The sequence below is a fragment of the Bubalus bubalis genome, chromosome 3 (genome assembly GCF_019923935.1).
Source record: "Bubalus bubalis isolate 160015118507 breed Murrah chromosome 3, NDDB_SH_1, whole genome shotgun sequence".
Classification (NCBI taxonomy): domain Eukaryota; kingdom Metazoa; phylum Chordata; class Mammalia; order Artiodactyla; family Bovidae; genus Bubalus; species Bubalus bubalis.
This window is the reverse complement of record NC_059159.1, coordinates 38789030-38815626: the sequence shown is the minus strand read 5'-3', so window position 1 is coordinate 38815626 and position 26597 is coordinate 38789030. Positions and strand designations below refer to the sequence as shown.

The following is a 26597-nucleotide window of genomic DNA, read 5'->3' as shown; positions in this document are numbered from 1 at the left end:
ACAGACATAACAAAACCCATTGGTGTCTGGGACAAAGTGCTTTTCTAGATCATTCCTTCTTAAATTCTAGTCCATAATATAGGAGTCTTCAAAATTTTCTAGAAAGGCCCAGCTTTGCAGCTATTTGCAGGCTATTCAATCTCTTGCAACTGCTCAGCTCTGCATGGTGGCACGACAATGGCCAGAGATGGTATATAAATGAATGGCTACATTGCTTGCTAATAAAAGTGTGTTTAAGAACTTCTCCAGTACTCCAGTGGTTAAGACTCCATGTTTTCAAAGCAAGGGATGTGGGTTTGATCCCCGGTCAGGGAACTGGGGTCCCACAAGCTGCAGGACACTGGCCAAAAAAATTTTTTTAAAGTTTACTAAAACAGGTGGCAGACCCAATTTGGCCCATGGCCCACAGTTTGCTAACTATGGTAGGAGGAGTGCCCTCACCCACAGGTAACAACTAAAGCATGACCAGAGGCTCCTAGCATTACAGGGTTCCACATATATGCACACGGGTACACACACATGCACACATAGACCACATGGAACCAAAGAGCTACACTGGCCCAATGACTGACACGAAGTTCACACTTGATATGACATATATGTTTATTTCTGTATTTATTTGATGGATGGCAAGTTGAGTGGAGATGGAAATAGGTACCACTGCAGGCAAGCAGGGACTATGGCCACTATAGATGGAAGATTATTAAAAAAATTCTTGCCACATGGTTTTGGGACATGGTCCCATACTTTTATTTGAACAGCAGGGATGGGGGAGCCTGGTGGGCTGCCATCTATGGGGTGGCACAGAGTCGGACACGACTGAAGCGACTTAGCAGCAGCAGCAGCAGAGCTAATATTTTTGGAACTATGATGCATCACATAGGAGAAGGGAGTCACTCCAGAAACACCTGGTTCTGGCAGAGCTGGGAAGGGGGCCAGGTTCCCCCACCTTCTCCAGCTGAGCAACCATCACCATCCCAGACCACTCTGGACAGGGGAGATACTAAGCACGATTCAGACAGGCGCTTCGGCATTTTATCTCAAAGGAAGCATTTTGTTCTCAGAGGTGTTTCCCTGGGCTTCGCTGCCTTTCACTCCTAGGAATAGAAAATCAAAGGGGCATTGCATACGCGCATGTGGAGACTTCTCATTCGCATGTTTGATAAAGTCAGTAAACCCCAGAAAGCGAGATCCTTTTGTCTTAGGAGATGCAGCTGGGGACAGCGAAGGTTGGATGACTCTTCCTGGGCATCCAGCAACACCTCCCACAGCTTGTCCCGTGCGGTCCAGTAAAGGCTGGGAGGCGACGCTGGTGGGGCCAGGTTGCTGAGACATCCCTAGAGGCCCCTACATGCCCATCACCAGTGGCAGTGGGGTACCCAAGGCCCACAGGGCCGAGAGCACCCTGTGCAGTCCCTCACTTCTCCCCTAAAGCCGCAGAATCGTTGATGATCTCAGCATCTTCGGGCTTGAGGGACCCTGTGAAGTGCCTCAGGTGAACTTCTTCAGGCTGGGCAGGGTGCCTTTCTCGAGTACTTGCATCTCTTAAGAGGGGAACCAGGGCAAAGTTCTTCCAGTTCCTCCCTGCAACTGAACGATGACGAAACACTATTACTGCCCTCGTTGTTGTTTAGTCACTTCAGTTGTATCTGACTCTTTACAACCCCATGGACTGTACCCCACAAGGCTCCTCTGTCCATGGGATTTCCCAGGCAAAAATACTGGAGTGGGTTGCCATTTCCTTCTCCATGGGAAATTCCCGACCCAGGGATGGAACCTGCATCTCCTGCATTGCAGGCGGATTCTTTACCGCTGAGCCACCAGGGAAGCCTAATACTGCCTTGGAGGCAGCAAAATGATACCAAAGGGTTGTTTGGCATTACCACCCTCTAGATTAAGTGGGGTGTAGGCACCTCAGTGCTTCCGAGACACAGGGATGGGGGCCGTTTCCTCTTCCCTCAGCTGCTCCAGGAGCCTCATCTGCTCAGGCAGCTCCTAAATTCCCCTCCTCGACTCCACCCTGACTTGCTTGTGGCCCCAGGAGAGTCCAGGGCTTGCTACTCTCAGCCTCTGTTTCTTCCCTGCCCACGAGAGAGGGAAAGAGGCACTGGGGCTGCCCCAGGAGTGGCTCCACACCAGATCAGCTGCAGGGGGATGAACACCAGCCAGGGAATCAGGATCTGGAGCCCAGACCCCACCGGTGCACAGCGGATTGGGAACAATGCCAAGGGAATCATAATGACATTGGGCCCTGATGTGGGCTCTCATGTGTGGCCTGAAATCCCAGGAAGGCTCTGAGGAAGACCCCATTGTCACCCTCATTAGGATCTTCAGCCGCTCCCCCCACCCCCGCCACAGAGTGACCCTCAGAGAAGTGACAGCCGAGAGGGACAGCTGTACAAGCTTTCCTCCCACTTGCGAGAGCCCCGGTCAGCCAAGCCCTCTGGCTGGCCCTCTCGGGTCTGATCTCTCTAGAAAGCCAGCCTAAATCATACCTTCTACCCTCAGGCCACAGTTCATTCCCCTCCGCTGGTGTCCTGTCCTGGCCACATCTCAAAGGCATCAGGAACATGGGAAGTTGGGCCCAGCTGAATTCTCCAGGTCCTGGGTTTCCCCCGGGCCCACAGGCTGACCCTGGCCTGCTCCCCAAGCCCCGTCTGATACCAAGTAGATGGCTGGAGGAGGTTTTAGGAAAGGCATAGAAGCAGGGGGGCTCCATGGGGAGACAGGCCAAGTGCTCACTGAGACACCATCTCCTTCCTGCCTGGCTGGCTGGCTGGTGGGGAAACCCAACCTCAGAGACTGCTTGGCCCAGCTCCAGTTCCTGGGCCCTCAAAGAAGGCATGGGGCTCCCAGAGCCCACTTCCCTCAGTCTTGATGCCGAGACCCCCTCACATGCTCTCCCTGGCTCAGCCACTGACCACTATCTCCCCTGCCCTTTCTCTGATGCATTCCCCCACCCCTTCCCAATCACATGGGCTAAGTGGGTGCGGAGAGTTCCTCATTATTAAATGATCTCACTACTCATTACAGGAGTTTCCACTGTTACAAAGTTGATTAGGAAAGCAAAATCTTCAGGAAATGCTTCCTAATTAATCATATGTGTGAAACCAGGGAACCTCTAACCATCTCCTAGCCACACCCCAAGTAACATGAGTTGTGTGTGTATCCCTGCCACTGGGTCAATGGCTTTATTAATAGCACAGTGAATGAGCAATGCTGTAAACTGTCAACAATGTCATGCAGACACAACTGCAAAGTGAAACAGCAAATCTTGTCAAAGGTGCGTAGTTTCATGGAATCAATAAGAGTAATGTCAGAAGACTGTTCATATCACATGCAAAGCCATCTCTGAATGGCTTTGTGGTGAAGCTGGAGCAGTTAACAATTGAAAAAGAGAGCATCAATAAGTACTCTGACATGACACAGGGGATGCTTCTAATGAAACTCGGGGTGAGCAGGGGGAAGTATAGAGGCCTGAAAGAGGCCCTTGGGAAAACCGATGAAGCCCTTGAGTAGTTTTCCAAAAGTAAGCCTCTTAATAAAATAGATTTCCACTTCTAGCTCTGATGGCCAACCATCCTGCTGTAAACAGCTGTAAAACAGGACAAAATACATGCAGCAAATGTCTTCAGGCGTAAGACCACAGACTGAGAAGCGGCAATTGCTGAGAGAAGTGAAATTCACAAGGTGAGTCCGGTGATCACCCTAAAGTACTCTCTAGGGACTAGTTCTCAGACTGTAGTGAGTTGGAGTCTCAGCAGAGTGTGGAAGTGCCTCTGAGCTAAGGAAGAAGAGAGCAGAGTTTTGAGCAGCTGAAGCTGCTAGAATCCCTGGGACAGGGTGCAGGAGAAGAAGAAGGGAGCTGTGGGGGTAGAGGTCCAGAAGTCTTTGGGCTGGGGTTCCCCTCAAGTACTTGGCTCAGAGTTAGTATACTTGTACAACTTATCAGAGAGTGGCTGTTGTGGGGTTGAAAGTGGGACAGAAACATCAGAATCTGAACAGTACTGAGCAATATTGGAGATCCAGTCCAACCAGGGGACAGGCCTCCTTACACCCTTTTTCTACTCTGAGGATCAAGTTAAAATACCAGAAATGCCCTACTTACTCTATACATACTAGAATAAGGTCTACTCAAAACCCACTCTAACTTCCGAGGTCTAGTGGTTAAGACTCTTTGCTTCCAATGCAGGGGGCATGGGTTTGATCCCTGATCATGGAACTAAGATCCTACTGCCCAGAAGCTCAGCCAAGAACAAAAAAAAGAGAGAGAGAGAGAGAGACCCACCTTAAAAAACCTAAAGTCAAGTGCTGACAAGATCCACAGTGGAAAGAGTCTGGAGGTCAAGTCCCACAAGTTTGATGGGATTGGTAAACATCTTGACATTTCCACAGATCTACCATAATTAAATGTTAAAGCTAAGCATACACAAGTTCAAAGTGATTCATCAGTAACTGAACCGCCAGCTAAAATGAAAATTCAATCAAAAGTCTCTACAACATATTATTACAATGCCCAGTATACAATTAAAAGTTACTAGACATACAAGAACAGGGAAATGTGACTCACAGTCAAGAAAAAACCAGTCAGTAGAAACTAACCCCAAGATGGCCCAAATGTTGGATTTAGCAGATTTAGTAGGTGGAGAATCAAAAGCAGCTATTATAAATACATTCAAAGAACAAAATGAAAGCAATCTTTTTTTTTTGGCCACACCACACAACATTTGGGATCCTAGTTCTTAATCAGGGATCAAGCCCATGTCTCTTGCATTGGAAGAATGGAGTTTTAACCACTGGACCACCTAGGAAGTCCCAGGAAAACAATCTTAATGAAGGAACAGCTAAGGAATCTCAGGAGAGAAATGGAAACTATTTTTTAAAAGAACCAAATAGAAATTCCAGAACCAAATAGTCCATTCACTGAACGGGTTTAATAGCGGTTTGGTGATGACTGAGGAAAGGGTCAATGAACTTGGAGACAGATCAGTAGAAATTATCAAATTTGAGGGAAAATGAACAAAGCCTCAGAAGCCCACAGGACAATATCAAACGGCCCAACATGCCTGTAAAACAAAGAACATAGGGAAAATAAAGCGAAGTGTATATAGTCTCCAAAATTTGATGAAACATATTGATGTACAGATCCAAGAATCGCAACAAACCACAAGCAAGATAAAACCAAAGAAAAGCATACCTAAGCATGTTTTAGTCAAAATGCTGAAAACCAAAGATGAAGAGAGTATTTTGAAAGCAGTTGAGGGAGTGAGGGGAGACACTACAGAAAGGAGAACAGCAGTGCAAATTATGGGTGATTTTTCATCAGAAACAACAGAGGCCGGAAGACAGCAGAGAATCGTAGCTTAAGTACTGAAATTAAAACCAACAACAAAAGGGGACTTCCCTGGAGGTACAGTTGTTAAGACTCTGGGCTTCCACTGCAGAGGGTATAGGATCAATCCCTTTTTGAGGAACTAAGATCCCATACACCCTGGGGCACAGCCAAAAAATAATTTTTAAAAAATTAAATTAAGATTAACAATTAAAAAGCAACAAAAACCTATTAACCTAGAATTCTGTATCTGGGAAAATATCCTTCAAACATGAAGAGGGAATTAACATTTTCAGGTAAACAAAAGCTTATGTAAAACTGATCTATAGAGATAGAAATTAGATAGTTACCTGGGATGAGGAGGGTGGAATTGACCACAAAGGGACATGAGGGCCTTTCCAGGGTGATGGAAACAGTCTATATCTTGAATGAGGTGGTGGTTGCCTGAGTGTGTGGTGGTGGTTTAATTGCCACGTCCTGTCCAATTCTTTTCGACCCCATGGACTGTAGCCCAGCAAGCTCCTCTGTCCATGGGATTTCCCAGGCAAGAATACTGGAGTGGGGTGCCATTTCTTTCTCCAGGGAATTGTCAAAACTTATCAAAGTGTATGCATAAAATATGTGCATTTTATCGGATGCAAATTGCATCTCAATAAAGGATATTTTTAAAAAGTTTGTAAAATAGAAAAAAATGAGCTTCTCTATGAAGCAATAGCAAATCTAAAACCTGCATTATCGTGCTATCAGGCAAGTTTGCCTGAAAAATCATGCCTTTCCCCCAATGAACCAAAACAAGAAAAAAAAAACCTATCAACATTTGATTCATTCTTTGTTCATTTAAGAATTAGCAACAATAAAAACAAAATTAGCAACATCAGCAAAATGGCAAAGTAGACAGCTCCAAACATGCATGCTGCCACAAAAACATTTTTTTAAAGGCAGAAACTTTAGAAGCAACATAGTTAGAACTCTGGGAAACAGCCCAAGGTTTTCAGAAACCAAGAAGATGCTGACTCAAGAAAAAGGCAACTTAAAAATGATAGGGAGTGGGTAGGAAGGAGGCTCAAGAAGGAGAGAATATATGTATACTTATGGCTGATTGGTGGTGTTGTACGGCACAAACCAACACCACATTGGAAAGCAATCATCCTCCAATTAAAAATAAAAAATTAAAATTAAAAAATTAATTAAAAAAAAAGAAAAGATATAGAAAAAATGGTAGGGAGCTAAAATTAGAAAACTCTCTAAAAGAAAAAAACAAACCAGAGGGAATAATCTTCCTGACATTGGACTGGATTTGACAATGATTTCTTGGACATGACATCAAAAGAACAAGTAACCAAAGAAACTAATAGATAAATTGGTATGTATACTGATAGCTGATTCACATCATTGTACGGCAGAAACTAATACAATATTGTAAAGCGATTATCCTCCAGTTAATTAATTTTTAAATATAGATAAACTGGGCTTCATCAAAATAAAAGCTTTTGTACATCAAAAGGCAATTCACAGCATAGAAAAGATATTGGAAAATTATATATCTGATAAATAATTACATTTGGCAGATTCTAAGAACTCCTATAACTCAACAATTTAAAAAAAAATTTTTAATGGGCAAAGAACTTGAATAGGCATTTCTCCAAAGAATATGTATAAATGGCAAATAAGCAACTGAACTGAAGTACTTGAAAAGATGTTCAAAATCATTAGTCATTATGGAAATGCAAATCAGTGAGACACTACTTCATACATGTTAGGATGGCTATAATCAAACAAAAACAGGAAATAACGAGCTGCAGGTGAGGATGTGGAACCCTGGTACATTGCTGGTGGGAAGGTGAAATGACTCAACCTCTTTGGAAAACAGTTTGGCAGTTCCCCCAAAACGTTAAACATAAAATTAACATATATCCCGCAATTCCACTACCATCCCAAAGACTGGGAAGCAGAGAATCAAAACGAATCTTGTACACTAGCCCGTTCACAGCATTATTCACACTAGTCAAAAAGATGGAAACAATTCTACTGTCAGTGAACAGATGAATGGATAAATAAAATACAGTATATACATACAATGGAGCACTATTGAGTCAGACACAAAAGGACAAGCATTGAGTAATTCCTCTTACATGAAGTACTCAGAATAGGAAAACTCCTAGAGACAGAAAGTAGGTCAGAGGTTACTAGGAACTGGGAGGAGGGGGAAATGGGGTTAATTGTTGAATGGTACAGAATGTCTGTTTGGAATCTTGAAAACGTTTTGGAAATAGATAAGGGTGATGTTTACCCAACATCGTGGATATAATTAATACCACCAAACCATAGGCTTTGAAAAAAAATAGCTAAAATGGCAACTTTCATGTTACATATATTTTACCACAATTAAAAAAAAAAAAAAACTAGAAGAATTAGTGCAGGGTTGTAATTATAACTCAAAATGTGTTCAATATAAGAGACTAGGTGTGCCTCACTTTTAGGTGAGTATCTTCCCCTGGGCCTTTCATTTCAAGTCTACTCTTAAAATGTTTGCCATTAACGGTTTAAAGACCTGGTTTCTGGTAGTGGTTCTCCGCAGGGCTCCTCTGCTCCCACTCTTCCCTCCTCTGCCTGCCTGCGTGTGAAGAGCCAGGTGAGAGTCCCTGTTTGCGTCTGTAAGCCTCGCGTCGCTGAGTGCAGATGCTGGGTGTGAGGACCAGGAGGGCGGAGACAGGGCAGCCCACCGGAGGCTGGATGTGGACTGACAGCTTCCTCTGGGGCACGGATGACCAGGGACCCTGGCAGAGCCAGCAGGTACGGGGCCATGGAGCTGTGGGCTGTGCGGGCATGCGTGAGCCCCTGTGACTGAGTGTGCGGGTGGCTGACCCCCGAGGCTGCTCCAGGGGGTGGGGGACCCCAAGGCTTCACCTGCCCCCCTTCCCCTCGCACCTCACCTCGGCTTGACCGCAGGGAGAAGCTCAGGGTGCGCTTGATGCCCTCACAGTTGCCCGGGTCTTCGTTGATGATGCCCACGTTGGTGTTCCAGGTGGTCCAGTTCACCTCGTCCACCCTGCGAGGAGATGGGGCAGCAGGGAGCTGGCGGTCCACAGCCCCGCAGTCCCAGCGTCCCCGTAGACCAGGATGGGGAGACACAGCTGGTAAGAGGAGGGCCCAGAGGGGCCTGCCTTTGGTGTTTGCTTTTGCCAAGTGCATCCATGCTAAGTCGTCTCAGTCATGTCCGACTCTTCTTGACTCCATGGACTGTAGCCACCAGGCTCCTCTGTCCATGGGGATTCTCCAGGCAAGAATACTGGAGCGGGTTGCCCTACCCTCCTCCGGGAGATCCTCCTGACCCAGGGGTCAAACCCACTTCTCTGCTGTTTCCTGCCTTGGCAGGAAGGTTCTTTACCACTAGCGCCACCTGGGAAGCCTGCCACACCAATCAGCTTGCTGCTGCTGCTGCTGCTAAGTCGCTTCAGTCGCTTCCGACTCTGTGCGACCCCATAGACGGCAGCCCACCTGGCTCCCCAGTCCCTGGGATTTTCCAGGCAAGAACACTGGAGTGAGTTGCCGTTTCCTTCTCCAATGCATGAAAGTGAAAAGTGAAAGTGAAGTCGCTCAGTCGTGTCCGACTCTTCCCGATGCCATGGACTACAGCCTACCAGGCTCCTCCATCCATGGGATTTTCCAGGCAAGAGTACTGGAATGGGTTGCCATTGCCTTCTCCGACCAAGCAGCTTACAGGATCTTAATTTCCTGACTAGGGATCGAATCTGGGCCCGCAGCAGTGAGAACACAGAGTCCCGACCACTTGGACTCCCAGGGAACTCCAGGGAGGAGGAGACCTGCCTTTTCGACACCACCTCTGAAGATGTGTCCTCTGACTACACCTTGGGGCCCAGGGACTTTAAAGACTGGATTCCTAGTTCTGACTCTGATGGCTAGGTGACCCCTTCTGGACACCTTGTTTTCCAGTATTTCACATCTGGTCCCACAGTCTGGGATCTATGATGGGTCCCCTGTACACACAGCCAACCCCAGGGGAGCCCCTGTACCTATAGCTGGCCTTGGGAGAGTCCCCTATGCTCATGACTGGTCCCAAGAGACCCTAAGAAAGGCTTCTGTTCCCACAGGTGACTCTAGGTGATTCCCCAGGTTCATACTAAGCCCCAGAATGGCCCCCTGTACCTACAGCTGGTTCTGGGTGGGTCCCCATGCCCACAGGTGAGCCCTGAGGCCAATCTCTGTCCTCACAGCTAGCTCTGGGTGGGTCCCCATATCCGTATCCCCAAGCTTTGACCCCTGCCTCAGAAATTACCTGAAACACCACCTGTAGTCGTCCTTGCCATCAGGTGTGTACCCCACCTGCAGCAGCTTGCCTGAGCGAAAGGCCTTCCTCATACACTTGAGGAAGCTCTTCTCCGTGTCTAGGATGGTGATGGCTCTCTGCAGGAAGGAGACACAAAAGGCAGAGGGCAGAAGGCTCATCCAGGGCCACCCCGGCTACCAGTGCCACCTGCCAAGATCAGTGTCTTCAGGGGCTCTCCTGTCCCTGTACCTCCAGGATGGACGTCCAGTACCCTCTGCACCAGGCTTGGTCTTCACAGCCCAGCAGGTGCACACTCCGTGGATGGAGCTCAGACCTGCACAGGTACAGCCAGCCCCAGACCCTTTGCCCTAGGAGCTCAAGGAGGGGCAACATAATGTAGCAGTTAAGAGCAGAGCCTCAAGGGTGAGACTTCCCGGGGCTGAGTCCTGGCTGGGCTACTTACTGGTTGCCTTGGAGACAGATGGCTAACTTCTCTGTGCCTCTGTTGTTGTTGTTGTTTAGTCACTATGTCGTGTCTGACCCTTTTTGGGACCCCCATGGACTGTAGCCCGCCAGATTCCTCTGTCCATGGGATTCTCCAGGCATGAATGCTGGAGTGGGTTGCCATTTCCTACTCTAGGAGATCTTCCCGACCCAGGGATCGAACCCACATCTCCTCCATCTCCTGCACTGGCAGACGGATTCTTTACCACTGCACCACCTGTCAAACCAGTGCCTTCATCCAAAATCGGGGCTAGTGAGAGTGCCCTCTTGGTAGCAGTGTTATAGGATTAAAGACAGCATGTAAGTAAGACACTTAGAACAGTACCTGGGGTAGAGTACTAGTAAGAATGATGCTTTTATTATTAGTTGGGAAGGCAGAGAAGGACTAGGTAGCTCAAAAATGCACTTGTCAGGGGACGTCCTTAGTGGTCCGGTGGCTAAGACTTTGCGCTCTCAATACAGGTGGTCCAGGTTCGATCCCTGGTCAGGGAACTAGATCCCACATGCCGCAACTAACAGCCTGCATGCCATGTGTAGCAACTAAGACCCAGCGCAGTCAGAAAAAAAAAATACAGCTCTCAGGGCCCATCCCATCTTAGCTGCTCCCAAAGTCTGGCTTCTGGTGCCCAATCGAGACCGAGATCCTCTGAGACAGGCACCCCATGGGGCTGAACCCTCTGTCTCCTCCTCCCAGGGACGGCCCAGCCCACAGTAGACACAGAGTCCACCAACACCAGCTGGTGACCCTGGGCAAGCACCCCTGCAGGAGGAGCCAGAGGGGAGACAACTGAGGGGACGCTGCTGCCTGAGCCCCCGGTCTGGCTGGGCTGTCTGCCCCCTCCCCAAAGAGTCCCCCGTGCACCCAGCTGTGTTGAGCAGCAGCCAGAGCAGCTGACTCCCTGGTGCTGCAACTCACCTGCAGCTTCCAGATGTTCTTGCTCTCCTGCGCAATCTTGTTGACCGTCTCGCCCATGAGGGCGATCAGCATGTTGAGCAGGAGGATGTACGTGAGAATCACGTAGGCCAGCAACAGGATGACAAAGACAGCCTTGAAGTCATAGTTCTCGGTGAATTCCAGGTCCCCCATGCCGATGGTGAACTTGAACAGCTCCAGACACGTGGAGTACAGGCTGTTGTAGCTGTCGGCCGACCGGCAGCCGTGCCCTCGCCACCTGTGTGGCGACGACTCGACCGACACAGAGTCATTCCTTTCATCCTCAATCAGCGTCACCACCGCTGGAGGGCACAGGGAACATGTGGCCGGATGGAAGCCTGAGACCCCAGGGTCCCCAACCCGCACACCCAGTGCCCCAGGATGGGTCCACAGCAGGAACTCTGGCTTGGCCATGTGGTGTTTTTGTGTGAATTTAAAAGGAAAAAAAAAAGGTACTGCCTTCTTCAGAACTATCAATTTGTCATAATCTGCTCATTGCAACTAGAGGGAGCCTGTGTGCAGCAATGAAGACCCAGCACAGCCAAAAATAAATGAATTGATTTAAAAAACCACAAAGTTAGCATCACTAGAAAGGGGCAGACAGACATCATGGGATACCTGATATAAGGAAAACACACATTCCTTCCTTGAGATTTTGACCAAAAATGCACACCTGAATCTAACTGTGAAGGAACATCAGCCAGACCCAAACCAAGAGACACTGAAAAAACTGCCCTTTACTCAATCAAAATGTGACGCTCACAAAAGAGAAGGAAAGATTGAGGAAACTGCTCCAGGCTGAAGGAGACTAAACAGGCTTGACAAGTGACTGTAATGTGTTATCTGGGATTTTCCCTTCTATAAAAGACATTATTAGGACAATTGGTGAAATTTGAAGAAGGCTGGAAGATTAGCTAATAGTCCAGTATTGATGTTAATTTCCTGATTTTGATCATTATGCTGTGTTTATGTAAGAGAATGTTCTCGTTTTCAGGAAATACACACTGAAGTATTTAGTGGTAAAGGACTGATCATATCTGCAATTCTGTTTTGTTTTTTTTTTATAAGTATGATGTAGTGTGTATCCGCCTGCAACGCAGGAGACCCTGGTTTGATTCCTGGGTTGGGAAGATCCCCTGGAGAAGGGATAAGCTACCCAGTTCACTATTCTTGGGCTTTCCTGGTGGCTCAGATGGTAAAGAATCTGCCTGCAATGCAGGACACCTGGGTTCAATCCCTGGGTTGGGAAGATTATCTGGAAGAGGCCATGGCAACCCACTCCAGTATTCTTGCCTGAAGAATCCCTGTGAACTGAGGAACCTGGTGGGCTACAGTCCATGGGGTCGCAAAGAGTCGGACACGACTGAGAGACTAAGCACACACTATGTATGTGTGTGTGGTGTGTGTTTGTGTATGTAGTGGAAGAGAAAGTGATTTTTTAAATGTGGTACAACAACCAGGGGAATCTGGGCAAAGAGTATAGACATCTTGTGCCTAGGGTGGGGAGGGAAGTTCAGGAGGGCAGGGACACATGTACGTCTATGGCCAATTCATACTGATATACGGCAAAACCCATCATAATACTGTAAAGTAATTCTCCTCCAATTAAAATAAATCAATTAAAAAAAATTTTTTTTGAGTCAAGATGCAACTATACCACAGGCAAGCAGCACTTTATACCTCTAAAATGACCTAAAATCTTTTATGAATCAATTTCCAGGTTCTCCTCCTACTATTATTTCAGTGTGCTCCTTGTCCATCTGCTCTGTCACCTGCAGACACACACCCCAGCGGGCCTCTCCCCACGCGACCCTGCAGAGTCCTCAGGAAGCCGAGGTCAGCGGGAGCCCCGGCCTCCCACCAGCCCCGACCAGACCCGTTACCTGTGGAAAACCCGAACAGGAACACGAGGTACACAAACATGAAGCGACACAGGTCTCTGAGGATCATCTGCAGGAGAGAGTGGGCTTGTCAGACCCTCCTCCAGGCCAGGAGGGGCCAAGGCAAGCACGAGCGCTGTGTCAGCCTGGGGGTCTTCCTTGAGCCCACGTGAAATCAGAGGGCAGACAGCTAGGTGTGGTTCGGTGGTTTTCAGCTCAGGAGTCATGAGGGACTTACTTCTGGTGAGAGAGGGAGCCTGGCAGGTGGGGGTGGGGGTCAAGTTTCAAGGGCGCCCCCAACCCTGGGTCAAGGCCAGATTGCCTGATTGTTGGGGAATTCTCTGGGAAAGTGGGTCTTAAAGCAGGACCTTCCCAGACAATGCAGAGAGGAGGGATGGAGTTTGTGGGGCTGGGTCCCACACCCCCAGGAGGTAGTCAGGCTCTGCGGAGGAGCCCTGGGGCACTGGCACCCACCTTCTCGATCATGACGGCATAGATGCCCATCTGCTGGAAGCCGCGGGTGTAGTAGAGCATGTTGGTCCAGCCCATGGCCAGGGAGAACACCATGGAGGCCACGTACTCCTTGCGGTGGCAGAAGTACAACACCACGGTCGCCAGCATGAACAGCGACTGCATGAAGCTGAGGAGGAGGGACAGCAGGCCCTGTCCACAGGCACCCTTGCAGACAAGACCCCAGATGCCCGGCGTGCATGCGTGTTAAGTCCCTTCAGTCGTGTTCAGCTCTTTGAGAACACGTTCAGCTCTGTAGCCCAGCAGGCTCTTCTGTCCATGGGGATTCTCCAGGCAAGAATACTGGAGTGGGTTGCCACGCCCTCCTCCAGGGGGTCTTCCCGATCCAGGGATCAAACCCGCATCTCTTATGTCTCCTGCGTTGGCAGGTGGGTTCTTTACCACTAGCGCCACCTGGGAAGCCCCAAGATGCCAGGACCTCCCCTCAAAGGCCATAGGGGGAGGTGGGAGAGGGGATGGCCATCCTACCTCCTTTAGCCCATGAGTCTCAGTAGGAGCGATATTGTCCCAAAGAGGCAAAAATCAGTTCCGGGTGCTGGTGGGGGGATAGGAGGAGGAGTGCATGTGCAAAATCTTATTCTCTTTACACACAATGCACAGATATAAAGATGGTACCTCCCTGGTGGTCCAGTAGTTAAGAATCCACCTGCCAATGCAGGTTCAGGGGTTCAATCGCTGGTCAGGGAACTAGATCCCAGATGCCACGGGGCACCACAACTAGAGAGTAGCCCCTGCTCACTGTAACTAGAGAAAGCCTGAACGTAGCAGGACCCAGCACAGCCAAAAGTAAATAAATAAAATTTTTAAATAAATAAATATAGTACATAAACAGATATACAGCATATCTGTGGTAAGAGAGTTCATGGGAGGAGCAATTAGGAAAAAAGAAAAGGAATCTAAAGGCAACAATGTAAACAGGCTGAAAAACAGGGCTTTAGCTCCAACAACCTCCCTACCCTGTTCCTGGGAACAATAGCCTCACTGTCAGCAGAGAATCTAGGAGGCCTAGGCCCATGAGGAGAACAGGCTGTGAGCTCCCAAAAAACCACAGGTAAGAGTCTGCTGGTCACATCCTCAAACTCAGGAGCAGAGCCAGGAAAGGTGTCCTTTCTTCTCCTCAGTCTGGTGGGGGCTGCCCATCAGAGGCCTGGACAGGCTTAGAGGACATCTGGGCAATCCCATGACAGGGTCTGCTCAGTGGTGCCTTCCCAGATGGATGGATAAAAGGATGGGAAAAAGGAACAAGGGTACATCTAAGTCTGACTGTAGACCACGGGAGCCTGGGGAACAGGTTGGTCATCCCCTAGTACCTGGAACATACCTGGTGCAGAGTGGACCCTCAGTATTCACTCACCCAGGAAAGGTTTACTGGGTGCCTTCCATCATGCATTCAACATGTTTGTGAAGCCCTACTAGGCTCCAGGCCCAGTGTATGTGGGAGAATGAGTGAGAATGAGCTGACTGCTGTCATCCCGGGTCTCATGGCCAAAAGATGCTATCTGCTACAGAGGCATAAGAGTCAGTATCACTTACAAAAGCATCTCACTATAGCTGTCCACAAACAAGGTCTTCAGCGACGGCCGCCTTTGCAGGAAATACTGAATCTGCAGGTAAACAGAGAACAAGATCTCAGGAAAGATTAAACACTGAGCAACTAGAATGTTTTCTAAACAGCACCATGATGTACCACAGAAGTGCAGCGAAGCAAAGATAATGAAGACAGTGGAACAGCCTGGGTCAGACTAATGGGGTAATGTTGTATGACTCGGTCAGGAGAATTTTTTTAAATAGAGTGAAATTACAACTGTATCTAGAAGTAAAGATGGGAAGGAAAACCACCAAAATAATATCAATCGCTCTGCTTGAATGATGGGATTGGGCGATTTTTCCCCCTCCTTTCTAATTTGTGCTTTTTCTAAGTTTGAATTGAAGTAAAAGTTCTTTAACCAGCCTCCACTGAACTAACTCATTGGATAAACCAGTGCTCTTCACTCTCTGAAAACATTTTGCCTGATGCCCATGGTGAATGCTCCTCTCCGGGACGCTCACACGCTCCGTGCCCTCCCAGTGGTTAATCCTGTTTGCCAAGAAAGTGGCCTTTGCAAAAAGTGGCCTTTTTGCCCACTGCACTTGCTGCTGCAGTTTCGTACTTTATGGTAATATAAACCATGAGTGTGAAAACAAAGACGGTTGTTTCTGTGAAGACAGAGTCCAATGATTAGGAAAGACTCCTTAAAGATGAGCTACTAAAAAACAGAGTGTGGCTTAGATCAAAAAGATTAAGGGGGAAAAATCATCATAATCTCAAATTCTGCATTCAGAATCCTTTGTGCATGAAACAGTGGTCTCACATGTATTAGAAGAATGGCCCAGGAATATGCATATTTGCGGATTTTAGTTAAAATGATTCCAGAGACTTCCCTGGTGGTCCAGTGGTTAGGACTTTATGCTTCCACTGCAAGGGGCACAGGTTTGATCCCTGGTCAGGGAACTAAGATCCCACAAGCCACATGGCATGGCCAAAAAAAAAGGGGGGGTCTTTTAAAAATAAACAAATAATAAAATGGTTCCAGTATATACATATTTCATTCTTCTGAGCTTTACTGAACTGTTTCAATTAATTAAACAGCTACCAGTCACGATCCCATCTCTTAAGAGACTTGCACTCTACCTCTGTAATTAAAATATTACGTTCAGTGGACAGCCCTGACTGCCTGTCTTCAAGTGTGACTGACCTGGGCCTGCAGGGGAACACACTGGGCAAACCAGTACCCCCTCCCCAGCCGTGAATGCCTGAGGGCTCTCATCTTAACCTAGGCATCCCTAAGTTTCTCAAGCAGGGCCATTCCATGGTTGATGCATTAAAAAGTGGGTGAGCCACGGCTATATTTAAAATGGATAGCCAATAGGGACCTACTTTATAGCACAGGGAACTCTTCTCAATGTTATGCGGCAGCCTGGATGGGAGGGGAGTTTGGGCGAGAATGGATACAGGTATATGTATGGCTGAATCTCTTCGCTGTTCACCTGAAACTCTCACGTTATTAATCAGATATACCCCAATACAATATAAAAAGGTTTTTTAAAACAGTGGTGAGCACTGAATGAGTCTCTTGGTTTTTTGTTTAGGTGATAATGGAAACTCACAGCGTGGGAAGGAATGCTTACCCCTCGGGAAAAAAAGTAGATACCACCTGCCACAGAAATAATCTCTCCAGTGATTCGGAAATAGTCCCCTACAGTGTGTTTTGGCTTAAAGGGAGGCTGCAAAGGACAAAGAGATTAATGATTCCACTCACTCACTCATTCATTCATTCAACAAACGTTTACCAGGTGCAAAGCCTTGTGATTAAGACCCAGCCCCTTCTGGAGAAGCTTAGTCTCCATCAGGAGAGACCCAAACAAAGACAATGCATTACTATGGGGACACTTGCAAGGAGATGGGACCTGATTCCCAAGTGGTAAGAGGAAAGCCTCCAGGTGGTAAGAGGAGCATCCCTGATGTACTGTGCTGTCTCTCGGATGATGCCCTAGTCTAGAGCTCTGCTTGGCTGGGGGACAGTGGTGGCATAGGTGGAAACACCCTTACAGACACATGCCATGTGCTTCCTGCTGTTCCCACAGCCTATGGTGAACCCCTGATCTCCCAGGACTGTCAAGGTTTCCCTCAGATGATGAAAGGAATGTGTGTGTTACCCTTGTGTTTCAGTCACAGTGTTCTAGAGTGGGTTTCCTTTCAGCCTACCATCCATATTTCATAAGCACTGGTTCACTGCTGCTGCTGCTGCTGCAAAGTCGCTTTAGTCGTGTCCAACTCTCACTAGCTCATTTCATTAGCACATTTCTCTTTTCTCTTAAAGTCAACCCTGGCAGCCCAGTGATTAAGACCCTGTGCTTCCACTATAGGGAACGAAGGTCCAATCCCTGATTGGGGAACTAAGATCTCATATGCATTCAGTGAGGCCAAAAATATAAATAAATAAAGTAAACTTGTTAGATGGCCTTAACAGATGTATGGAAATCAGATTCCAGCTAACTAGGAAGTTGAATTTTTCAACCAAATTTATAAGCAAGGCACTCGGGAAATAAAGGCAGCAAGTTAAGTGCTGGGATATTGAATGAAGGACTCAGTTAAGAAACTTGAGGTAGCCTATGGCTTCTGATAGCAGGAAAAATCTGATCTTAGGTTGATCTGATGCATGGTCCAGGGCCTTGCAGTACTCAAAGTCTGTGTCCAGGGAATGAATCATGTGTGAATGAGTGAACAAAAGCGGGCAGAAGAGAGAGTTGGCAATGTGCTCAGGGCTTGCACCACCCACGACCCTGAAGACACCCAGCCTAGCAGAGAGCTGCCTCCAGCCCCCTAATTCCTGCATCCTTTCCAACCTAGTTCCCCCCCGCCCCTACAGTCAGGTACCTCAGCGACCACAGGCTCAGCCTCTCAGAACCAGGAGGCCAAAGAAGGGGCTGAGAACATGAAGCAGGTGTGGGACAACCAGGAGAAGGAAGACTGAGAACAGGAACGTAAGATCTCCAGGCGACCCTTCCATGTCTCCTGGGCCCCGCCTGGGTCCAGGGTCTTGGGGTCTTCTAGGAACGCCCATCCCCTGCCCTCTTCCCCCTTGAGGCCCAAGCCTAGGCGCACCCGGCCTCCCGCAGGTCTGTAGTAGGCGACCGTGGTGAAGATGATCATATACAAGCAGTAGACGAAGAAGTTGAAGTAGAAGATGCGCTTGACGAATCTGTCCCACTTGTCCTGCAGGAGGCGGTTCAGCGGCTCCACCAAGAGCATGTCATGGCGATTCTAAGGGAAGCAAAGAGAGGTGAGGCCCACTCCTCCCAGTAAGATCCGCCTTTCAGGCCCCCTTCAGCCCCAGGGACTCTTCATATCCACTTTCTGAATGACCACGCCCTTGGCCTGAGCAGCAGCAGAGGGTCACAGGTCTGGACCAGCAGGCTCCTTGAATGGTCCACCCTCTAGCTGTGTAACCCCTACGGTGCAGTGAAGCAGTGAAAAAGAGGTATGATTGGACTAGTGACTCTAAGATGGACCCAAATGATGCAAATGAGTTTTGTAAGAGGCTAGGAGACTAGGAGAAAATAAAACATCTGAAACATGTGCAGTAGAGAAAGGAGCAATTCATTTTATAACAAGAGCCTCTACGTATAAAAAGATGAGGCAAATGGTCCAGTAGAAAAGACAGCAAAGGATAATGAATGTTGCTATTCTGCCAAAGAAATACAAATGGTTGAAAACATGAAAAAATTCTCAACCTCACAGCAATCAAGAAAACAAGAATTAAGACATCAATGAAATCGCTGTTTGGGCTCCATGGACTTAAACTAGTTTTGGAAAGAAAAAAAAAGAAAGGTAATACCCAGGTTGGCAAGGACTTGGGTAGATGTGTACCTACTGATGGTAGGCAAGTGCACTCATGCAATCTTTTTGAAGGACGTTCATTCTGATTTAGCAATTCCAATTCCAGGTGTCCTTCACAGAAAAATTCTCAAGCCCATGTCAAACAACCTGCAGCATGTAGTAGGAAAAAACTGGAAATAACTCAAAAGTCCTCCTATGGATATTTACCCCCATCCCTATTGATCGCAACAGCAGCAGCGGCAGCAGCTGTCGTGGAATTACTTACAGTGATGCTGATGCTCTTTAGTCGCTAAGTTGTACCCAACTTTTTTGTGACCCCATGGACTGTAGCCCACCAGACTCCTTAGTCTATGGATTTCTCAGACAAGAATATTGGAGTGGGTTGCCATTTCCTTCTCCAAGGAATCTTCCCAACCCAGTGATTGAACCCATGTCTCCTGCATTGGCAGGCAGATTCTTTACCACTGAGCCATCTGGGGAGCCCCGTATTTGCAGTCATTTTTTTAAAATAAAGTAGACCCATATGTGCTGATATAAAATTATCTATAAGACATGCCACTAAGTGAAAAAAAAATGGTTGTTCTATACTATATATAGTATGATCCCATTTATATAAACAAAATGAAGCTACATGTTTTCATGTGGTATAAATGGAGGATTCTTGTCTATGTACTTTTGAAATGTTAAAGTTTTATTGTAATATTATCATGTATTGAGTGTATGATGCAGGAAGCCATTCAGTGGGAATAAATGGGAAGGTGAGGCAGCAGGGTACAAGCCCCAGGTAGCAGGTGATGGGAGGACCGGCAGAGTCAGACCATGGGCTGGAGAGGGGGCTGGGGTTGCAGTGAGACCGGAAGCTGGGTCCCACCCCGGTCCACTCACAGGGGTCTCGCTGCTACTGTAGGCGATCACCTCCAGCACCGAGTTCTTCTCACAGGTGTCGATACAGGACAGGTCGTAGAGTGAGGAGTGCACAGGCCCGTAAGCCCACTCGGTGAACTTTCTGGACAGGTGCCTACACTCAGGCTCCTGGATCTCCCTCTGAAGAATATAAGCCAAGACCTGCCCCAGGGACACAAGAACCTGTTAGAGGCCAGCCTGAGGCCTTACACAGGCCACTAGCTCTGTTCCAAGAATAATTCTGCTTCCAAGTCCATTGAACACCCTGCCCAAGCCCCAGGAGGGTCCCCACCCACATTCAGCAATCTCTTAACTGCCTTCTAGATCAAGCTGCCCAATGCCTCAGACATATCACCTGATCATACCTGGCCCCCCAGTTCTCAGTGAAGGACTGCAGTGGCCCCCTCTAGAAAACCTCAAGCCAAAAGGAAATAAAGAAAATTCGAGAAATACAACCAAAGTTATAAAGCCAGGCTCCTCGTCCTAAGAGACTCAGTATGGGCAGGGACCAGCTCCCAGAATCCCCTGGTACTGAGGAACTCCCACCCCACCCCCAATTCCCAGCTGCCCAGCCCCATCTTCAGCCTTCCATGGCCTGACATCATCCACAGACTTAGCCTGTCCTACCCCATTAGGACTTCCTATCACCTAAAAGTCCTGTCTTGCATGAAAAAGCACCAACAGTTTCTCTTTCCATTTCACTCTTGGCTCAGCCCACCTCACCCCATGGTTTGTTGGTGATGCTCAGAGTTGAAAATCAGAAACGGCCACATGTGGGCAGCCTGGACGGGAGAGGAGTTTGGGGGCTAAGGCGTACATGTATATGCACAGCTGAGTCTCTTCACTGTTCACCTGAAACTATCACTGCTTATTAATTGGCTGTGCATGCTTGTGTGCTCAGTTGCTTCAGTCATGTCCGACTATTCTCGACCCCATGGACTATAGCTCGCCAGGTTCCCCTGTCCATGGGATTCTCCGGGCAGGAATACTGGAGTGGGTTGCCGTGCCCTCCTCCAAGGGATCTTCCCAACTCAAGGATCAAACCCATGTCTCTTGTTTCCTGCATTGGCAGACAGCTTCTTTACTGCTAGCACCACCTGGGAAGCCCTAATTTGCTATACTCCAATACAAAATAAAAAGTTTTTAAAAAAAATAGTATAGGAAAGAGAAAAGAACTGGCCATATGTGTGCTGCTGGCTTCTGCTCAGCACCTCACAATTCCTCTGGCTTACTTTAATGCCCCCACCCTTCTAACCCCCTACAGGCTGATATGGCAGCTTCTTCTGATGCCAGAAGTTCAGAAAGGCAGGCAGACCCCCTCCCGTCTCATCTCAGGCATGACTCCCCCTCCCTACCCCGATCTTCCCACTCCGGGCGGCCAGAGCCAGCGGCGTCAGCCCCTTCTTGTTGGTGAGCTCCTCCAGCTTCAGTGTAGGGTGGATTTTGGCCCCCAGGATCAGAATCTCATTGTACATGCTCGTCACGAACTTGGTGTTGTCAGCCGTGTTGTCGGCCACCTCCACCAGCGCGTGCAGAACCGTGTTGCCCACTGAGTCCCTGGCACTGATGTCAGCTGGCTGCCAGGAGTTCTGCAGCAGGAACCTCACGATGCCCAGCTGGTTGGTGCACGCGGCCAGGGAGAGGGGCAGCTCACCTGCAGCCAACCACAGGCACACGGTGGGCCTCCCTGGAAAGAGACTGGCTTGGCCCTTGCACCACCCAGCCTCCAACTCCCTCTGTCTCCACCCCAAACTTCCAAGATACCAAGTGTCTACCACATGGTCTCCCTACCAAAATAGAAGCCAGGTCGCCCTTTGGTTTTCTTAAAGAAGTCCCCGTTGGCTGCAGCCTGGACATCGGCCCCGTTCTCCACCAGCAGGGTCACCAGCGCCATGTTCCGCCTCTCGATGGCTATGTGCAGCGCTGTCTGGCCTGTGGAGGATGCATGCTCTTGGCTTGGGGCTCGAAGTCCTGAGGGGGTGACTGGCCAGGTGCTGAGGGAGGGCCTGGACAAAATGTGTGGGATGATTCCCCCAACAGAGCAAGCCAGGATCCCCTAAAGATGCCCAAGGAGTCCCTGAACAGGAGTAGAGCCTCCCAGGAACAGGGAACACTAGACTGGGAGCTGAAGGACTCACAATTGCCAAAGAGCAAGGAGCAGCAAGCCAGAGGTGGGAGAGGTAGGGAACCCCCAGGACCAGGAGATCCTGATTCAGTGACTGGGAAAGGGAGTTAGGAGCTCAGAGGCTTGTCGGGGTGTGAGGGTGCCCCCTCGTTCCAGGAGAGCATGTGGGCAGAGCTGTGCTGGCCCTGGCCGCCTCACCCTTGTAGTAGCTGTCCGTGTAGCTGGCGTTGACGAGCTCCTTCAGGCTGTCCGTCTGCCGGGCTATCTCCAGGAGCAGGGGGATGGTGTCGTTCTGCCCGTTGTGAAGGTTGAGCATGGCTTTCAGCAGGCAGGTCTTCCCTGTCTCTGGGTCTGCAAGACAAAGCAGGGGTCAGAGCAGGCGCTGCGGAGAGGCGCCTCCCGGGAACCCGACGGCCTCGGGGCCACCTTTGAACTCGCTGTCCATGAGATGCTTCTTGCTCTTCTGCAGGAAGAGCAGCAGGCTCTCCAGCTCCTCACAGTTATTCTGAGCAACTGCTTCAAAGATCTTCCTGCGATCGTAGAGCTTGAGGTTCTCAGTGGCAGCAGAGTCCTGGGACAGCTGCCTGTGGACCAGAGAACACCTTTGTCTCATATTCTGGCCTCCCCTCGGCCTTGAGACCTTCAGAGCTGGTCAGGGAGAACAACTAAATCCCGAGGCAAACCAAAAGGGGGGAAAATGTGATAAGAAAGCCACCCCTCAGTCCAGGTTGTAACAGGGAACAGTGGGGCACATGTACCCCCATTCTGTCTGTAGGCATCAGCTAGAAAATCTCTGCAGCCACTACTTCCTGCAACACCCAGGCCATTCACTTCTCTGCCCACTTGGAGGCTGGGGTAGCCTGGAGGGGGTTGGGGACAGGGGTTCAGCTAAGGGAAAGAGCATCCTCATAGGGCCCCAGGAGTCAGCCAGACCAGGGGAGCCCCTGTCCTGCCTTGGAGGTGGTGGGAGGTTTCTGAACGCTCACTGGAGCGGTCTTGTACTCTGCTTAAAAGCATCTTGCCCTTGAACTTTCCAACTTGAAGTCTACATGATTGAGGCTGGTGCGCCTTCAAAGCCTGGACCCAGAGATCAGCCAATAGCTAGGATCGGCATACATGCCAGCACGTGTGGCCACATATCCTGTAGCTTCTGTGAGTACAGATGCTGGACCAGGCAACCTCTGGAGGCCCCCTCAACTCCCCAGCTCTATGACCTTCTGCCCATAAACTCAAGTATCACATGGAGTCACCATGGCTGGTATCTCAGCCAGCTGGGCCAGTTAGGCTCCCAGTGAAAAGGGAGGAGGGGGCTTCACATGCAGCTTACCTGACACAGGTGGGGCCATCCCCAGGCCTCTGGATGATGACTACAGGGCTGATGGTGATGGCTGGGCAGGATGCCAGCTGGCCTTCCTCATAAGAGCAGTCCATGAGGGATGTGTCCTCTGAGTCACCCTTGCCAAAGAGTCGGCTGCGGCTCTTGGCTGTGGGGAAGCTGTGGGGCTTGGATGGAGCTGGCCTGTAGTTAGGGTCTCCATCTAGGGGGTCTGAGCAGGAGTCCTCTTGAGGCAGGTCCTGAGATTCCCGTGATTCTGAGCTCCCCCATTTCTTCATCCGTGCCAGATTCTCCATGGCCCAGGAGGCAGCCTGTGGGCAGCCACCAAGATCAGGCTTGTTCCCAGCTGGAGGACTGCATGACCCTGGCCCCCACTGTACTTGTTGCAAAGGCCCCTGTGAAGCAGGAACCCCCAGAAGTCCAACAGCTGCTGCTCCCAGCCCTCCAGAAAGAAAGCTTTCAGGGTGTAGTAACTTGCACCCCAGAGGCCCCAGTGGGGAGCAAACCTAGCAGACCCTGTCCATCAGCCTCCAGAGATGGAAGAGCCCCCAGCTTGGATCCACCAGGATGGGTGGATCACTCACCTTCTCTGGGTCTCAGTTGCCTCATCTGTAGAATGGGGATGCTAACCACTGCCCTGACTCCCCCAAGATCAGAATAGGGGAAACCAGAAGGAGACTTTATTGCTGGCTATGCATTTGGGAAGGAACTCAGCGATGAAGATGGCTTAGCCCCAAAGAGCCAACCAGTCTGCATTCCCAGGAACAAGGTGGCTGGCGGAGACCAACACTCACACTCCACAGTGTCCACACTGCATGGTCCCTCGGGTGCCGCGCGTCCCTGCCACCAGTTAGGCACTTGCCTGCCTTTGCTGTTTGACCTGGCTGCTGTAACTGTAGAGTTTATAGGGAGTTTTTTGCACTTTTTGTTATTTTGTAAAATTAGTATATTTGAAGCATCCTGGGGCTTAACTATGGACAGAGGTTTGTGACATTGTACAGGAGGCAAGGATCAAGACCATCCCCAAGAAAAAGAAATGCAAAAAGGCAAAATGGTTGTCTGAGGAGTCCTTACACATAGCTGAGAAAAGAAGAGAAGCTAAAGGCAAAGGAGAAAAGGAAAGATATATCCATTTGAATGCAGAGTTTCAAAGAATAACAAGGAGAGATAAGAAAGCCTTCCTCAGTGATCAATACAAAGAAATAGAGGAAAACAATAGAATGGGAAAGACTAGAGATCTCTTCAAGAAAATTAGAGACACCAAGGGAACATTTCATGCAAAGATGGGCACAATAAAGGACAGAAATTGTATGGACCTGACAGAAGCAGAAGATATTAAGAAGAAGTGGCAAGAATACACAGAAGAACTGTACAAAAAAGAGCTTCATGATCCAGATAATCAAGATGGTGTGATCACTCACCTACAGCCAGACATCCTGGAATGCGAAGTCAAGTGGGCCTTAGGAAGCATCACTATGAACAAAGCTAGTGGAGGTGATGGAATTCCAGTTGAGCTATTTCAAATCCTAAAAGATGATGCTGTTAAAGTGCTGCATTCAATATGCCAGCAAATTTGGAAAACTCAGCAGTGACCACAGGACTGGAAAAGGTCAGTTTTCATTCCAATCCTAAAGAAGGGTAATGCCAAAGAATTTTCAAACTGCCCCACAATTGCACTCATCTCACATGCTAGCAAAGTAATGAATGCTCAAAATTCTCCAAGCTAGACTTCAACAGTACATGAACCAAGAACTTCCAGATGTTCAAAATGAATTTCGAGAAGGCAGAGGAACCAGAGATCAAATTGCCAACATCTATTGGATCCTAGAAAAAGCAAGAGAGTTCCATAAAAACATCTACTTCTGCTTTATTGATTATGCCAAACCCTTTGACTGTATAGATCACAACAAACTTGAAAATTCTTAGAGATGGGAATGCCAGATTACCTTACCTGCCTCCTGAGAAATCTGTATGCAGGTCAGGAAGCAACAGTTAAAACCAGACATGGAACAACAAACTGGTTCCAAACTGGGAAAGGAGTACATCAAGGCTATATATTGTCACCCTGCTTATTTAACTTATATGCAGAGTACATCATGTGAAATGCCAGGCTGGATGAAGCAAAAGCTGGAATCAAGATTGCCAGGAGAAATATCAATAACCTCGTATACGCAGATGACACCACCCTTATGGCAGAAAGCGAAGAGGAACTAAAGAGCATCTTGATGAAAGTGAAAGAGGAGAGTGAAAAAGTTGGCTTAAAGCTCAACATTCAGAAAATGAAGATCATGGCATCTGGTCCCATCACTTCATGGCAAATAGATGGGGAAACCAGTGACAGACATTATTTTCTTGGGCTTCAAAATCACTGCAGATGATGATTGCAGCCATGCGATTAAAAGACACTTGCTCCTTGAAAGAAAAGCTATGACCAACCTAAACAGCATATTAAAAAGCAGAGACATTACTTTGCCAACAGAGCTCTGTCTAGTCAAAGTTATGGTTTTTCCAGTAGTCATGCATGGATGTGAGAGTTGGACTATAAAGAAAGCTGAGCACCAAAGAACTGATGCTTTCGAACTGTGGTATTGGAGAAGACTCTTGAGAGTCCCTTGGACAGTAAGGAGATCCAACCAGTCCATTCTAAAGGAAATCAGTCCTGAATATTCATTAGAAGGACTGATGCTGAAGTTGAAACTCCAATACTTTGGCCACCTGATGTGAAGAACTGACTCACTGGAAAAGACCCTGATGCTGGGAAAGATTGAGGGCAGGAGGAGAAGGGAACAACAGAGGATGAGATGGTTGGATGGTATCACTGACTTGATGGACATAAGTTTGAGCGAACTCCGGAAGATGGTGATGGACAGGGAAGCCTGGCTTGCAGCAGTCCATGGGGTCACAAAGAATTGGACATGACTGAGTGACTGAACTGAACTGAACTGGGGCTGAATGTTTAGACTTTAAGTGATTCGGGGCTGGTGGGCCTTGGACATCTGAACTCCTGGAGTGATACTGGGAGCTGGTGCCAGCACCTATGGCTGTAAACTTGTGTTGATACTGTTTCTACTCCCTAACCTCTTCTCCTACTCTTCCCCTCCCAGCTGGGCATCGTCACTCCCTAGTACCCAGTGATGCCCCACATCTCAGGGGCCTTGACCTCCACGGTGCCTCCACATGCAGTGCTTTTTCCTCCTCTTTTCCAAACCCTGTCACCTCTCAGATGCCACCTCCCCACTGATGCCACTTCCTCACACCCCTAACTCTGCACTGATGATGCTCCCCTCCCCCTCCAGGGTGGCCCAGCTCCGTTCATCATTCCTCATGACCCCCTAAAGCACCACATACCTGCAGTCTAGCGATTTCTACCTGTGGCTCTCCCCC

The 26597-nt window shown here is 48.6% G+C and overlaps 1 protein-coding gene across 1 annotated transcript; it reads right to left on the bottom strand.

Moving 5' to 3' along the window:
• Positions 1–582: 582 nt before the first annotated feature.
• On the bottom strand, positions 583–23520 carry TRPV1 (transient receptor potential cation channel subfamily V member 1). Its single transcript, XM_006079707.3, has 15 exons — positions 23205–23520; positions 22304–22461; positions 22076–22228; positions 21544–21684; positions 21108–21406; positions 19735–19914; positions 18115–18273; positions 16638–16733; positions 15003–15073; positions 13413–13578; positions 12942–13008; positions 11041–11360; positions 9630–9757; positions 8266–8381; positions 583–1590 (listed from the first exon to the last, which is right to left on the bottom strand). The coding sequence occupies exons 1-15, from the start codon at positions 23507–23509 to the stop codon at positions 1418–1420; spliced, it is 2532 nt and encodes an 843-aa protein (XP_006079769.3). The 5' UTR covers positions 23510–23520; the 3' UTR covers positions 583–1417.
• Between the last annotated feature and the right edge of the window lie 3077 nt (positions 23521–26597).